The 17,376-nt window shown below is 38.4% G+C and overlaps 1 protein-coding gene across 6 annotated transcripts in view; it reads left to right on the plus strand.

Moving 5' to 3' along the window:
• Positions 1 to 17,376, plus strand: part of UTRN (utrophin) — a 386,536-nt gene that overhangs the window by 314,608 nt on the left and 54,552 nt on the right. For all 6 annotated transcript variants that reach the window (XM_056344155.1, XM_056344154.1, XM_056344157.1 and 3 more), the window contains 3 exons: positions 3,761 to 3,822; positions 4,819 to 4,893; positions 11,739 to 11,940. In XM_056344155.1, coding sequence (XP_056200130.1) covers positions 3,761 to 3,822; positions 4,819 to 4,893; positions 11,739 to 11,940 — 339 coding nt within the window. The remainder of the gene's footprint in view (positions 1 to 3,760; positions 3,823 to 4,818; positions 4,894 to 11,738; positions 11,941 to 17,376) is intronic.

The raw sequence follows: 17,376 nt of genomic DNA on the forward strand, positions 1-17,376 counted from the left end.
TGTTCACCTTGTGTAGTCATTCAGCAGCTGTCAGGTAGTACTGACTTTGGTAATTATGGACAAGCCTGGATGAAGGGATTCTCTCTTGTCTTCAGTTCCACCAGATAATGATCATTGGGCCTCCTTTCTCATATAACCCATGTGGCATAAGAAAGAACTGTCTGGCACAAATGTATGTAATTTTCAAATGAAAATAGAGAAATAAAAATATTTTCTGGTTGTTATTTTATTAGGTATAAATGTAATGTTCTGTGCCTTTCTGTTAAAGAGAAAGTTTAGTTGTTCAGGTATTTACTACATTAAATAGAAAAACAAGATGACAGTGCAGGACACACAGATTTTAATAACTCCTCCACTTTCTTCTGATTCATGTTAAGCAAAATAGAAAAACTAACATTTTGTGCATGGTATGATGTCACGATTAAAGCAGTTTTCAGTCTTTCAGATAAAGCTGCTGCTGAAACTATGTACTTAAAGGATACCATTTCAACAATGAAACTGTTGTTCATTCTTAAATCTTGGAAACTTGATTTAAGGAAAGTGTTTAGTAATATCAGCTGTTATTCATTGCATATGGGTTTATAAATTACTTAGAAGCTGGAATCTGAATTGCAATTAAATCTGCCCACATCCTAACTAAGCATTACAGATGCGTAGTGGAGTACATCACTATATTTCTGGAGGGGAGGGAGGGAACAATTTATCCAAGTATTTAACTGTTTTTTTCCTCTTTTTTTTTGTTCTTTTAATAATAAAAAAAAAAAAAAAAAGAGAAGGTATCTGGGCCTAATGAAATTTAATGATTTATTGCTAAAAAAGAAGAGTTTTAAATCAACTTCTGCTATTGATTCATTCTTTGTGTAGGGAGGCATTGGCTGCTGATAAAGCTTTGCACTTCTGCAGCACTTCCCAGGTGAGATTCTTGCAGCACCCCACAAGTAGGAAATAGATTTCTTTGTGGAAACAAATTTTTTAATGCCGGAAAATAGTGAACTGAGAAATAAAGGCTGCAATTCAGCAAAGTCCTTTACCATCACAGCTAATTTTGACATGATAGTTTCTAAGGCTGTAAATAGGATCTGACTCAGCTAAATTGCAGGTTGTTTACATGCAGTGTTTACAATAATATTTCAGCATTTTAAACAGTGAAATGTATTTTTACATATACACATATATCTAAAGTTTCTGTCACAGTACTGCCACCTACCTTTACTTTTAGCATAGAAGTTCAAAGGTGTTTAGAGTCTTTTCTCAGAAAATCCTAAGAAATCTTTTTCACTTATGATGTTGATAGTAAAATCACCAGTCTTGGTCCTGGTTTTTTTGTTTGTTTGTTTGTGTGTGGTTGGTTGGGTTTTTTTGTTTTGTTTTGTTTTGTTTTTTGCCAGGGGGGACAGGGTTCTTGGTCAGGGAAGTTGAGGTAAAACAATTTCCTTAAAACAAGCTTTATTAAACTGATCACATATTGGATCCATTTCTGTGGGCAGTTGCAATGGGTTTTGTCAACAGAAATAAATTCTAAATGGTCAAGATCATAATGACACCATCCCATTTAACATGATGGTGCAGGTATTTGACAGCTACAGGACTAGTTCTGAGGTTATTAAATAAGTTGATCAGTGTGAACTATTACATTTTCTGTTCCTGTTTACAGAAGATGTATATCTTCTCCTTCTTCTAGTATGTAGCTTTTTTATACTAGGTTTTTTGAGAATGCTGGACAGTCAGTTGGCTTTACCTTGGCACAGCACCAAACCCAGATACATCCTTTTCTGTTGTTGGCTTCATGATGATTTATTGGTGTGCCCCTTCCAAGGAAATAATTGTCAGGATACTTGTTTTTCAAATGACTTTTCTGGACAAGGATAAACATAGTGCTGTTTTAAAAGTGTCTTTCCAGAAACTGCACAAACACTGATTTAGATACTAGTATTCCTTAGCTTTAGAGTTCAGAGCTTTGACTACATAATTTGGAATTTGATATGTGAACGTAATTAATGGGATATTATTATCAAACTGAAACCAAATAAGCGTTTGAGTTCAGGAAATATGTGTTCATATGTAAAGATGTATTTCCATGTTCTTCTGAAATGGGGAGGTTTTACCATGGTATTTCAGAGTTGATCAAGGTCTAACAGAAGATGTTTTCATTGCAGGTTGTATAAATCTCTTTAGTTTATATGTAATCACGTGCAGGGCCTCTCCCTCCTTTCAGTCATCTACCAATCTACTAGGGAATAATCGCAAAGAGGGAAAATTAATAGGAATTACATATTTTGTCTGTGACCTTCCACGAAAACCATCTCACAAAGTTGTGATGGTACCAGATATACAAGTGAGACCTATGGCAGAGCGTTAAGCCCAATGACAGGGAGAAGCTGGTCATGGAGATGTAGACCAGACCCAAAGCTGGAAACATCATGCTGGTGCAGCAAACATAAAGTGGGGATCACATCCCCTGGGCACAGACCCATTGCACACATTTTCCACTAGTGTACCTTGAAGGGTAATGTGAAGGGCCCTCAGCACCTTGTTTGGAGCCTGCCTTCTCATTTTAGTACCTGTCCTGCCTCTGCAGCACTTGGGAGCAGAAACATTCTATCCCTTACTTTTGTTTTTATTTTGTTGGTTTGGTTGGTTGGGGTTTTTTTGTACCACCTAGCATAAAAGGGTTCATTCTTGGTTGGTTTCTCAATCAAAAAAAAAAAAAAAAAAAATCGGTGATAATAAGCTATTGCACACCGACTGAGGTACAGCAATTTGTATATACCAGCTGAATATACAGTCCAGTACATTTAATGGCAACGTGCCGTTTAAAGACATTATTTGCAACCAACTATACCGGTATGGGGGGGGAAGTGCACATTAACAATTTTTAAATAGAAACGAAGGTTAAATAAGTGGTATTCTCTGCTTATTGCTGTTAGATTTTCTTACCTAGCATAATTTCATTTTCATTATTAACTTTTAAAGGGAATGCTATGATCACAACTTCTCTAATTTTCTTACAAGTCTACTTCAAATGTAAATACGTTGTGAGACAAGAATGTGTAATCATTCCAGCAATTAATTTTGATAAATACAAATAAAATGCGGCTTGTAGACCTGACATAATGTATGTTTTGACCTCTATTGTTGCATACTTGAAACCCTGGTGAATCGAAGCAGCACTGCTAAAAGGTGGGTTAAGCAATGCTGCCTATTGAAATCTCTGTTGTGTGAGAACACAAACCCTGAATGAAGATACCTATCGGTTGAGGGTGTGAATATCGATCAGGCTTTCCACTGGACTTGATCTTCAAAGGTCTTTTCCAAGCTAAATGATTCTATGATAAATGTGTTACAGGTAAATCTTAAAATCGTGTGTTCAGGTGTGCAACGAAGTTTGAAATAAAACCTCAATGCCTTTTATTTTTAAAGTGTTTTAAAAAATATTTTGATTGTGCTACAGCAGTGAAATTTTGCATTTTTACCTTATTAATGTGCCTCTTAGTTGCAGGGTCAGAGTTCAACTGATACAGTCACACTTAGAATCAAAAGTAAATATTTGTATTTTTTCCTAGTATGGGTATGCTATTGTCTATCCAACTTTGTGATTAAAACAATCAAGGAGCCATGTGGCCCAAATTGTGCATTTTAATTAAAGAGATGAGGGATTTTTTTTTGCCACTTAAACACAGAAAATCAGAATATCTTTGGGGGTTTGTTCTTTGGAAGTGTGTGTGTTGCCTGAAACTTTTATTACCTCATTCCATTGTAGTCATGAGACACAGACAACCTGTTGGGATCATCCTAAAATGACTGATCTCTTCCAGTCCTTAGGTGAGTGAATTTCTTAAAGTAAACTGTTGTGTAATGTTCATTCCACTAGTAAAATCTGCATTTGTATGCTGACCGTGTCAGAGTTGCCATGAACTGTAACAGAGCCTTTCCCACTTTCTGATGAGACACTTTGCACAAAACTCTACTGCCTTGATCACATCATGTATTGCCTTTAATATTAATTCTGAACAGTATGCTCTGACTCTATGCTTTAATGCACTATCTTGTTTATTTCTTTTAAATCCACAAGGGACTGTCCAATGATGCAGGCTCTCTGTGTGTTTAAAGCAGGATGCCAGTCTGCAGGGAATTAATTTTTTGTAATAGATCAGAGCAGTTATACTTTCAGTAAAGTCTCAACCATATTATTTTACAACTAGTTCAACATGCCCTGCTAACATCTACGTTTACGGTGAAATCGCCTTTTCTAAGGAGTGAAAAGGGTAAAGTACTGTTAAATGAGGAAAAATGTTACTATACCTATCAGTTTCTAAAATAGAATTTATGGCTATCTGACTGTCCCTTTAAAAGCACAGTTTACAAAGTCATGGCATAGAAATTATAGCTTAAAAAGCCATTTTTCCTCTGTTGCTGTGACCTTTGCTGCTCTGTGTTGTCCATCAGAGTTGTAAATTATTGGAGAAACATACTGTATTTGAGCACTTGTCTGGAAACTACTTAATGCTCCATAATATGTATGTAAAACTCTATTATATATATTGATATGTATTACATGTACCAAGATAGTGTCAGGATATTTCTGGTGTGCCAATCTGTGAAGGCCCTGGACTGTCAGTCAGGAGGGTTTCCCTGCAGGTGGCTTGGGCTGAGGTCCCAGCTTCTCAGTTTGTTTTACTTGTTCTGATATATCCTATGAATTCATTGCAGAGAAGAGGAGGGATATCAGACTTCTTCCAAAATGTGAAAATTTATATGTAAAGGAAACTTACGGACTCTATTTTTAGCGCTGCTCATATTTCTTTTCTGCTGTTTCAGCTGACTTGAACAACGTACGCTTCTCTGCCTACCGTACGGCCATCAAAATCCGAAGACTGCAGAAAGCACTGTGCTGTGAGTTTGGCCTTTGAGACAAATTGTTTCTCTACAGTACTTAGGGAAGGGAGGGTGAACTTAAGTCTAACAACATTAACGTTTAACAAGGAACTAGATACATCCTTGACAGATCGTCAGCCAGCAAACTGGCAGGAAGAATTGCCAATAGTAGGTGTCATTATTGCAAATAAATGAATTCAATTAATGAAAAAAGGAGTGTAGCAGGTAAGTTGAAATAATATGCCCACTAAGAATACTTTGAGAAGTGATAGGAAAATAAATTCTGGAGCTCTCAACTTGATTATTGCATACTGTTCTTGATACAAGCTGATACAAACCAATGTAAAATTATATGAGCTAAAATGCTGACCTTTGACGTAAACTCAGACTTTTTATTATATTTTAGAGTTCTATTCCATTTTTTGTGTGTGTTTACTGCTGCTAGGTATAACTTCAGAAATATTCCTCCCTCTCAGAAAGAATATCTTGCTGTGTGAATTCCAGTTAAAGAAGAGTTCAGACCACTCAAAGTGTGAGGGTAAAGGATACAGATCTGTATAGCTGGTTATAGGTCGTTGGTGTTGCTGTACATTTTAATCACAAAAAGCTACTAGGAAAAACCAAACTACTAGTATTAGCAATAATAGTATATGTGTGTATATATATATATATTGGGAATCTGAGGAAGGGTCTTAAATTTAGGTAGGAAATAACAATGCGTTTAATGTGCACATTGGATATTCTGCCCAGACCTGTGCTGGCATTTGTCTCTGGTTTTAAGTGATCTAATTCAGCCACAGTCCACTCTGAAGAGCAGATAGGTTTCATCAGCAGGAAAGGAAAGGATCTACTGAACAGCCTCGGCTGTCTAAACTACTTAATTTCCAAGGTTCCTGTATGTTCAGTGTTCATGCACACTGATATTTTTGCATCGTACTTGAGAATTCAAGATGAGAATAAGAAAGATGATACTTTATTGAGGGAGCAGACCTATATTGTAACTGCTCAATGCTTATTTTGGAGAAATGGGATTGACCTAATAGTTTGATGTAATGCAGAAATGGTTTACATTATAGAGAAAGGCAAGATATAAAGTCAAGGAAGATAACGGAAAGAGCAAAAAAGGTATTTTTTTTTTTTTTTTAAAGTGAGATTTTGTGAGAAGGCAGAGAAGAGAAGGTGTGTGGAAGAAAACTAGCTGGAACTGGGGAGACTAAGGTGTACAAAAAGGAAGGAGTGCCAAAAATTGGCAGAGATTATGGGGATATGGATTTTAAAAGTTATTAGGACTATGAATGGAAAAGAGAATACATAAATCCACTCATCTGCCACCAAGAAAATAAGAGTGAAGTAGGAAAACAATGGAAACAGGACAATTTTGGAAGGAGGTGTTGGTTGTGAATGAGTGTGAAGACCACAGATTTTTTGAAAGACCTTTTGAAAGATCCTAGTAACAACTGGTATGCAAATATTGTACAGCATTACTAAATTTTCTGTTTAAATTCAGGAGTCCTTGCTGTGAAAGGACTTTTCAGCCCTGAAGGGTGAGTAGGAACTGCAGTCTGATTAGGAACACAAGAAGTGCAAAGCCATCCTAAAGATGAAAGCAAGGAAGGGGTTGCGCAAAATTGCACAAAAAGGGGTCCCTTTCTACTCTCCAGGTCTTTAGTTTTCTTTCCAGCCTAGAAAAGAGCAGTCAGATCTTGACAGTAGCTTCTTAGCTGAACTTCAAGTGTGCATTATACCAAATGAAACTGTGCCTGAGATGGTAGCTAGCTACTCCAGAAGCTAGAGTGCATCTGTGTAACAGCACAGGCTCCTGGGAGTACCTCTCACCACTTCTTTATATGCTGTGCTGGCTTCTTACAAAATTTCAAATGGAGTTCAAGATCCTGGGGGAAAAAAACAGAACCTATCCTTTGAAGGTATTGAAAATCTGATGGTATTGAAAGAAAAATTGTATTTCTTTGGCATAGCCTAGAGCTTCTCTGTGCAAGAGATATGGTCCCACCAAAGCCTGTAGTTTCATCTATAGTTTACACTAGCAAGACTAAAGAGCATTATGAGCTTCCTGCTTATCAGTGTGCAGGGTATAAAGTATGCATCAACATGTACCTAAAAACCAAAAGGAAAGCAAAATTCTCCTTGTGTGTGCTGCTCCCCAAGGAAGAGTGAAAAAGCAGACTGCACGTGATGGATGCTAATCATGCTGCCTATTTCTGACAGGCATACAGATTGTCTAGCGATCCGTATAGAACAAACTTTGCTTTCACTGCTTCTAGTAAGCTTTGAGGAGGAACATCCTGCTCTTGCTTTTGCTGCAAAATATATCAATTCCTGTCATAACTGCAATGGTTAGCTCTCATCATTCATAGGTTTCAAAAGTGTCCTCCTATCAAAGTGAATATTGTCTCCAGTTTCAGGGCAGGGGCATGGAAGGAGGGCAGAGGGAAGTAATAAGAACTAAAGAGAATATTCCAATTTGAAAAAGCCAGGAGTAAAACTGTCATCTCTACAATCCAATCTGCCTCGTTATTTATGAAACTATTTGCTTGCTTCTCTGCCTTATGGGAGGAGACAACAGCCAAAAAAAATAATCTTTGTCTTTATTACATGGACATATTTGACCAAGGATTGGTGTAAGAATGTTGTGAGAACACATCATTATGGCTTTTTAAGAAAGATATTGCAGATTACCCACAAAGCTAGGTGTTGCAAGTATTTTCTGTCTCTGAACAGGAACTCATTATGATCTGGCACAATTTTAAGACCACTTTCAAAAATGTAATCAGTGTTGTTCCTTTTGTCATGGTTTGCTTAGCTGATTATTTCTTGTCGGGGAACAGGTCAAATTCCCTTTGACTGTGACAATTCTTGGCCTGATTTTGTCCTATGAATGGCTTCTGAGATAGCCAAAACACAGTATGTGATAGCACCTCTTCTCTGAGGAAGGGGAGAGGGGTTAAGCCGTATCTAGAATTTGTTTCTTGACTTTTATTTGTTGATGTTTTGTTTTAAGGTAGGGAAAGAGTCACCATTTGTGCCCTTGCCACTCATTCTCTGGCCTGAGTTACTTTAGTCTTCCGTTTTATTTCCTGTAATTTTAATTGTGGGTGGGTTTTGAAGGTGTTTGGATGCAGAATGCTTCAGAAGGGCTTATGTGCTTAAGGCAAAGAAAACGTCAAAGCAAATCACTGGAAAATGAGGTCATTGTAAATTAAAATGTGACACGTGGCTGTCACAGCCGCAGTGTGTGTATACCTGCAAAGGCCTTTTTAGGGAGAATTCCAAAGGCACAGCTGGAGCAGGAGGCACAGTCCCACTTGCACCTGATACTGACTTTGCAGTGAGGAACAGTTTAAGTGCTATACAAGCAGGTTCAGGAGTATGTAATTTGAGAGCTGTGCTTTGGAAAACTGCTGATGCCAGATCTCTCTTCTGAGTCTTTGGCCTTGCTAAGTGTCAAAAATGGTTCTGGGGAAGTTATTCCCTCCCACTCCCCCCACCCTCCTTTACAAGCAGGAAAGTAGAGTCATGTTTCACCTCGTATATTTTGGAAGGTAGATGCCTGCAGAGACTAATTTGTGTGTATGTACCTATGTGTATTCATTCTGCAGGAAGCTGAGAATGGTTGCAGGTTGGAAGAAACAGATTCTTAGCTTCTCTGTCGCAGGTTATGTGGGGCAAACATACTGAGAACACTTTGCCACAGTAGCCGAAGAAGAATGGGGCCATGGAGAATATCCTATGTCGCAGTTGTACTGGGCAGCTATGCAGCAGCAGGATCTGACTATAATACTTAATTCTTGTGCAGCATACTGTAGCTTATTTTCAAGAAATGATGTTGCCCCAGATACTGAAGTATAGTACTGGAAGGGAAAAAGGGAACAAAATCACCATGTATATTCAGAATTCTGTCACTGAGCTCCTCTAGGTGATGTAAAACTTAAGAATGCTAGTAAGAATATCAGCTGCACAAGGAATGAACGTTAAGGCATGCCGGACTAAAACCAAAAGTTGTGTAGACTTGTAGACTTCAGACACTTAGTCTTTTGCAGGAACTGCTGTCATTCACAAGGTCTTTCTAAAACAGAAGTTCCATGGCAATGCCTGGCTATTTTCTGTGGGGTTGCAGCAGCCTCCAATTTGCCGTAAGTAGCTGTATGTAGTTACCTGCTCCTGAGTCAGTCAGTCACATCTGCTTGAACCACGCTGAGTGATGTGGTTTCTGTTTACAGTTTTCCTTTCGGAAAGTCTCCTCACTGCAGAAAGGAAAGAAATGACCCTTGTGTCCATTTGTTGGTTAATAGCAGAATTGGTCGTTCAGCACATTTGAGCAGATGCAGAATGGTACTGCAAAACTTCACTAAAAGCTGTGTACAGTAGATGATGTGCTAGCAATGGCATGGAGTCTTAGGTTAGCTTTTCCGCATCTGCATAAACACGGTTTATTTAAAAACTTTCAAAAACGGAAAGTAGTGAGAAATGAGAAAATAATCCCTTTTTACATCAGCCCGATCCAGGGGAGCTGCTAGTGGGTAGACCTTACCGTGACAGGGATAACTGAACCCAAAGTTCATTCAGACAGGTGAGTGCTGAAATAAGCAGGGATGGAAGCAATTTCCTCTGGTTATTCTCCATGAATGGTGTCATCCAAAAGAGTATGTTTTTCTTAATTTGTATTAGTACATTAACAGAGTTTAATTTTAGTATGAAAATACTGAAAGTACCTCTCCTGATTCCCTCTAGAATCCTTTGGCAGAAATGTGAATGTGAGATCTTGGTGCCAGCAGATCAAGATGTGAAGTTAGCAGGCTAACACTCCAGTGTCTGTTGAATGGCCATTTTCAGTGCAGGGATAGTTTTGTTAAGCCAAAACCAAAGGTTACAACTTCCTACCATACCAAAGCATTCCAAGTTTTCACTGGCTTTAAAAAGGGAAAGTTTGGGGTGCTGTCAGTCTGGTTTAGGAAGCTGCTTACCTACTTTTAGCCAATTGTTAAGTACCTTAGAAAAAGAGGTTGCAGGGGGGATGGGGTGGGGGGAGGGGGAACCAAAACAAAAAACAAAAAACCAAACCAGCAAACTGCTGGCAATCATTTTGAGGTTTTTTCCCCCTCTGTAAGTCATGAAAGAAAAACATGAAAAGTGGCCATCTCTCCAGAGTACAATATTTATGTGATTGGATAGCATGTTGTAGTTTTGCACCTAGTTTCAACCCCCTCCCTCCACCCCTCAAAGAATTAGTCTGTGTTGCATTGTGATTGAGGGGGGCATTGGTATTGTTTTGATTTTAAATAGGGCTGTGAGCCTTTTCCAGTGTATTACATATTTTCCAGCTACTGTAGGAGATTATGCTGCAGTGTACTGCCACATACTTGGGCTCCTTCAAGTCAAACTAGTGGCAAGGTGTTTTGCTGCAATTGGCAGTCTGCCTGTTTGGTAAATACATGGCTGGCATTCGTGTGCAAGCTGAAGAGGTGGGCTTAAAAAAAAAAAAAAGTGAAAAAATGTAAAACCCTTTCAAGTCTGATGCTGTAAGGTTAGAATAGAATGTACTGATGTCAGTGAGGGAGAGGAAAAGCAAGGGCGGTAAGGTACTGTTTCTCATTTTACAGTGCTATGAGGAAGGGTAGACTGGGAAAAGGGATTGGGAATGTAGCCTTTTGGCCCATAACCTTTATATTTTGGTAGAAGTTCACTGAGTTCTTGACAGAATTGATCATAGTGGTTAGTGTTGTCCTACTCCTGCTTTTTACTGCTGTACTTACTTTCCAGACCAAGCTAGACTTCCCTGATTTGCACAGCCTGCCCTTCCCGGGTCCTTGTTTAACATTATTGGTATAGAGCAATTTATAACACATCTGAGATTGTCATGTTTCATTTTGTTTGAGAGATGACATTTATAGTGTAAATGTGTTCCTGGCTCTTCAGAAACAGTTCTGTATGAGCTTGGAATGTACCTCAACTTTGTGGTGCATACATTGTAGCAAGTATAATAATACATTGCAGCTTCCCCCCCATCCCCCGTAAAATCCTCACTTCTGTAAAAAAATGTCACTGAGGATTATATCACCCTTTGACTTAAATTATTCTTGCTTCTTTTACACTATTTCCTCCTTTTCCACTTTATTTTGCAAAAAGAATTAGAAGAGCTCATTGACAGCTTTTTATTTTCACTATGCAAACCCCAGATTTTCAAATGATGTTTGTGTGCTTTGGGGAGCAAAACCCTTTTCACCTGTAGGATATCTGTAGCATCACCAAATGATTATAGAAAGAATCCTTTAATGAAGGAGATAAAAATATTTTTCATGAAAGCATAACTTTTAGTGTGCTGGAAAACCACAATAAATAATTCCCCTGTTTCCCTCTCCCTGCTTTCTTTTAAGCCCTAATTTAGCCAATGCTATTCAGTTAATCAGGCCTCAGTACATTACTACAGCTTTGTTTTGCTTTATATTTATATTTGGTTTGCTTTATATATATCAAAAGTCAGAGTTATTTAATGGGATTCTGCTTTATGGTAAATGTAAAGAATCCTCTAAGAGTAGTGGACTCCCAGTGTATGCACATCTAAAGTTAGTATTATGTAATTACACAGGCTACTTCAGTGGCTTTTTGAATGTTCTGATCTGTGCCGTTGTCACCATGGTGTTCATGTTGATTCTGTTTCTTTAAATATACAGTACCAAAAGTTTGTTGACTTCTCACAGATTTTCACTAAGTGGAAGCTAGGTTTTGGCTAATTGTCTGCAGTGCTTGCTACAATATGCACATGAACAATTACGGTGAATGCTATGCTTGGGCATCTATGTTCACACCTTTTTGTTTATTTTTATTTTTAAATCGCCTCTTGTTAGTGGACCTATTGGACCTGAACACAACAAGTGAAGTTTTCAAACAGCACAGGCTGAGTCAGAATGACCAACTGATTGGTGTTCAGGATGTGATCAGCTGTCTCACTACCATCTACAGTGGACTCGAGGAGAAACACAAAGACATGGTGAATGTCCCTCTCTGTGTAGACATGTGTCTTAACTGGCTACTCAATGTATATGATAGGTAAGTAACAAGTATTTATTCCCAATGTGTACCCTATGAATTTCATGTTGTATTAAGCAAGTATAAACCATGGAAACAGAACTGGTAATTTTTGCATGTGACATCAAAAATGCTAGACTTGTACAATTGTTTTATATTTTTTCTGAGTTACTTTCTTGAGAAAGTGACCATGATAATAGAAAAATGGTGTAAATTTAAGTTCTTTAAGAAAAAGTTGTATCTTTTGATGGTCATGACTCAGTAATGAAAGTGCAGTTGCTTGCAATTAGATGTTTCTCATGCTGTCCTGCTTAGAGACACTGAACTAACATTACACTGCTTTTATACTACTACCAAAGAAACACTGAAAGGATGAAAAGATTTCAAGATATGTATACATGAGTAGAGATCTGGATACACTGCTTTAAGCTGTGTTCCTACTATAAATGTTCCAAATTGCCTAGATTGTTTGCCATTCATACCAGATGTATAGGTGGTGACAGTTTTGTTATTTATTTTACACTTAGTTACTTGCATGCCATAATCCTGCCTGACCTCCCTGTTCCGAATCCTCTGTGTAGTGGTGGTTTTTCTGATCTCAGCAATAAAGCCTGTCTGATTCTGGAGGGTCAGCAATGTCCCGGTCCTGGCTCACTTCCAGCAGGTGCAGCTTCTGCCTTGTACCAGTTCTGAATACTGGTGCTATGTGATCCACCTGCCCTGGTCCTGGCAGCAAAGCTGTGTTTCTCCATTGGATTGTGGCTTTTTCTCAAAACTGTTTCGGTATGCTTACAGAAAGAACTTGTGCATTTATGTAATGCATGTCTGCTGTTTCCAGAGAGAGCACTGAGTCTCAGAGGACATAAAAAATCCACTCCCAGCAGCCTCTCTTTTGGTCAGTCCTTTCTGAGCCCCCAGACACGTCTGTCTTCTGCTGCATGTCAGATTCTGCCCTCTCTGCCCTGCCATGCACTATGTCAGTCTGCATGACCTACAGGCTCTATGTTTTTATTTAGATGTGCTTTTGAGTCATGAGTTTGTTGCTCATTTTTCTTAGTGTGGTTGCTATTCTGTTCTCCCTTTTGTAGCAAAAATGGGGAAAGGACTTGGTTTCAATCAGCTGCTCTATTCCCTACAGTGCATCTCCTTACATTGCTTGAGCAAAGGCATTTCAGGACTCTTCTGGAGCTGAATAAAGACAGTATTGCAATACACAGGTGGTCGCTTCAGTGTGTATAATTGAACAGATGCTTTAGTTCAGACTTAACACCACAAATCAGAATTTCTAAGCAGCATGAGGTTAGTTTTAAAATTTCTTTGCTTTCTCCCCATTTGAAGATGGAAAGAGCAAAAGTATTTCTTAAATAATGACAGAAATTCTTATACCTGGCTATGCAAAAGAGAGTTCTTACTTGTTGATGTATGCATTATCTTCACTGTGTTCACTCACTTAATCAGTGCCGAATTCTAACAGTTCATAGCTTTTTGCTTTTTCTCCCTTTAGAGGACTACACACCAGCACTCCTATACTTTGTGGATCTTATCTTTCATTTTTATTTTAAATATTGTGGTAGGGGAGAGGGAAGGGGGGAACAGAGTATATATGACCATTTATTATCTTTTTGCTGACTACCTATTATGCTTTGACATTCAAATATTGCTGTTCAATATTGTGACATTTCTGTTAGTTGGACTCCTTATCATTATTGCTGGAAAATGGGAGAGCATATCAAATAATGACTGGAAGTTCTTCCTCCAGTTACTTTTATTTTGCAGAGCTCTGTATTGTGAGTGAGTAAACACATCACGTGCAAATAGAGCCGTAGATTAAGTGGGTTGCTTGACTTAAATGTTATTGGTTATTTAGAATAAGAGGTTTAAAAATGTCAGAATTTTTTGTAGTTACTAGTTGGTGGGTTTTTTCAGTTTGATCACAAATCCTATGTATTTTCTGCAGCTTACCTTTGCTTCCTAACTTCAGTTCAAGTCAGTTGTTTAATCTGTTTATATTTAAAATGCACGTAGTAAGCAACAAAACCTTCTTTCAGTAGGATTCCCTGTTGCTCCTATTTCCCCTTATTATTATGCTGAAAGCTTTAGTGTAGGTAATTCTTCAAGCTGATGAAAGACTAATCTTTAGTCAAACTTTGCAAAATGGAGAATGAAGGTTTTCTGAGATAAAATTACCTCTTACAATGTGTTTCCTTGCTCCCTTTTCAAATCCACTCAAAAAAAAAATCTGAAAGAATAGGCACCCATTTAAAGCTGGGGTTTGGGTTTGGGTTTTTAAATTGGGCTTTAGAAAAGAGCTAATTTGTGTCTTGGCATTTCCATTGTTTATTGCACGGGTGTTATACATATACAATGTTTCAAATCGTTAAACTGCCTACAAAAAGCATCTGTTAGGCGCATGCTATTAACCTGAGATTTAATTACTGATTCACAGATTGATAGTCTGAAGAACTACTCAGTTTGCTTACCTACAGATGTCTTTGGCCCTTGAAAAGAAGCAATTTATTTTTAGAAAAAGTCTGTTGTGTTCTGGTATTTTCTGACAGATCAGGAATGATTCATTCTTCAAGCCGAGGAGAGAAACATTAAATTTACTCATGAGTTTAACTTCTTCAAGGACTCAAAGGTTGTTCCAGGCAGCAACATCTGCCCTATAAACTTTTTCCAAACTTAGAGCTCTTTGTTTTGGTTAGTCCAGAGTAATTTTTTTAAAAATAAAATTAAAAATAAATGCATTGCAATTTACAGTGAGAGCTGTGAAGGAAATGGTTTGCTCTATGAAATCATTTGGCCAGGCTTACCTATGTCTAAATCATCCACAAGCAATAACCGGTGGTTATTGTTCTGGGCTATATACTGGTCACATTTGCTAAAATCTCCAAGTGTCATTTATATGCAATGGACTGATAGCTTTCAGTACTAATGGAATAGCTTAACGCCCCTTGAAATGAGTTGTTTCAGCTGTTTTAAAGTCTGTCATACATAATAAAGAGTACATGTACTAGTTGTGGGTGATGGCTCATTATTTCAATCAGAATTACCCATAAAGAAACTTACATGCACTGTTTTTAATGTCTTCCAATGTTTATCTGGTTTTTTTTTTTGTATTTCAACTTCTAAATTGTCTTGGGTTATTTGATATTAGGATACTTTCAATAATGCCTTCTTTTGAATTTAATTTCTTTGGTACATTAGTCTAGGAAGGGTATCTATGGTATGGCACTTAGGCTAACGTTTTCTATATGGTCAAAGCTGTCTTTCATGATCATTCTCTATGACCCAGCCTTCCCCTGAAGATTTACAACTTTGTTATTTGTTGTTGCACTCATATACCTGGCAAATTCTAACACCAGGCTCAGTTAATATCCCAGGCTTTAATTTCAGCAAAATCTGAACTTCTGAAGAATGAGAAGGATGAGAGGCCTGCTCAGTCAGCCTTAACTTTATGCCCTGGTTTTGACGGTAGCTGATGGAAATTTTCTGCATGCGCTCCAGTTGCATTCCCTTGTGTTGGTGATAGCTGTCTTGATTCATAGAGGACTCTGCAGGAGTAGCTTAGCAGGCCATGAATAGTACTAAGCACTCTAGAGAGGATATGGCCCTCTGCAGGGCAGGAAAATGAGCTCCTTTGTCTGACCTCTGTGGCTGATCAAGTGGAGGCATCTATGGGGACCTTCAGAGACCTAATAGGCTGCCTTCTGTTGCTGGGTAATGTAGATAACTAGTAGCGACAGTCCTTGGTAGTCCTTAGCCGCAGGGTCAATGTTGACTAGGCTTGAGAGCTATTTGGCAAGAGAAGTCTGAACTGAAGTGGGCTTATCTTTTTTTTCTCCAGTTTTCCGTGCTAGTGGCTGATGTTTTTAGGATATTGCCCCCTTTCCCTGGGGGACATAGGGTTCCTCTGGACTTGATATTGCGTATCTTGTTTTCTGTTGTCACTCATCCTTAATTATGCACTTAATCTTGTTCTCTGGCAGCTTTTTGTTACCTGGCTAGCCATCATGTGCAGCTGTACCCATCGCTGTTTGCCCCTTTGGTGTTCACATAATTCATATGCTTATGTAAAATGCTTATATATTACCTCTGTCTATGTCATCACAATGCTACAGAACACTTGCATATCATTGGTAAACAATAGTTTTATTGTCTCATATTCAGCAACCTAATATTCATTATGTCCTGAGAACTCCCTTTATAATTTACTTAAAGAAGTGCCACAGGCCTTCGTTTTGACTACGATGTAGATTGTATTTTCTGTCAAAGAAGTTTTGTGTTAGGAAGCTACTTAGAGAAAGGGATGAAGTTTGCATATGACAGTTGCATGATGATAGAAAGTATTTGTAAAGTTTGCTAAACTCATTTTCCTGGAAAGACATACTCTCAGAAAATTTTAACTCTGCCTTAATGTCTGTAGTTGAATATCCTAGGTGTTTGAGCAGAAACAGAAATGCTATTTTTAGGATTTAGCACACTGTTTTATAGCTGACATGTTCCTGTGTCCAAGTAGTGCTAAACTGTATTATATGATTCCCAAGTGCTCCATGCAGCCTGTGCCTGATGTAGTGAGGTTGGGATCGTAGTAATTTCATTTGTCTGGAGTTCAGTTGTTATAGGATTAGCAAGGGAACTCATGAGGCATGACTCATGTCTGTTGCCGCTGTTACCTGTGTGTTACCTGTTCTTCCCACCCTCTCCTCTTCTGCATCCTGTAGTTCCAGTATCTCCTGTACTAAGATACAGGATAAAAGTGTTCATTCTTTCTCTTCTGACACTACAGCACTCTAACTTACCCTTTTTTCCCTCATTTGCTTATGTTACTGTACAGTAGTGACAGTCATCAGTTTTATATAAAAAGTAGCTTTTTTTTATTCTCTGCAGCTGATTTTTGGATCTCTGAAACAGCTGAATGGTTGCTCTCTGGATAGAGAGCACAAACTATGCAACAAAGACAGATCATGTGCTCTGATCCCAATCCAGCCTCTCTAGGTGTGCAGTATGGTACCCTCCTGTGCCCTTGCCCAAATGATCTAGTTAGCCGATTCCCCACTAAAATAGTCCTCTCTGTAGTATATGCTTACAATCCATTCTCCTGCCATGCCTGGAACCAATGTGTACCTTTTTTTACCGCGTATTTTGGCAGGTTTAAAAGTTGAATTACTTCTGGGTTCTGTGCAATCTCCAGACTGGCAGTGGATGAATGTGCAACAGTGGGATCATACCTGAGGCATATGGGCCAGAGCCTGTTGGTGCATAGCTAGAGACAATGGAATCACTGACAAAATCAAGGATTTCTTTATTTCCTCATCCCCCTCACATCTTTTTCCTCTACCCTTCCCTGTGAAACAATACAAGTCCAGTTCATTTGGGGAAGGAGAAGAATGTCAGCATCACACTATAAGGGCAATGAATCTTTAGACTTTATCTGAGTCCTCTTTTTTTCAGGCA

This window comes from Falco biarmicus, chromosome 6 (genome assembly GCF_023638135.1).
Source record: "Falco biarmicus isolate bFalBia1 chromosome 6, bFalBia1.pri, whole genome shotgun sequence".
In the NCBI taxonomy this organism is placed as follows: Eukaryota; Metazoa; Chordata; class Aves; order Falconiformes; family Falconidae; genus Falco; species Falco biarmicus.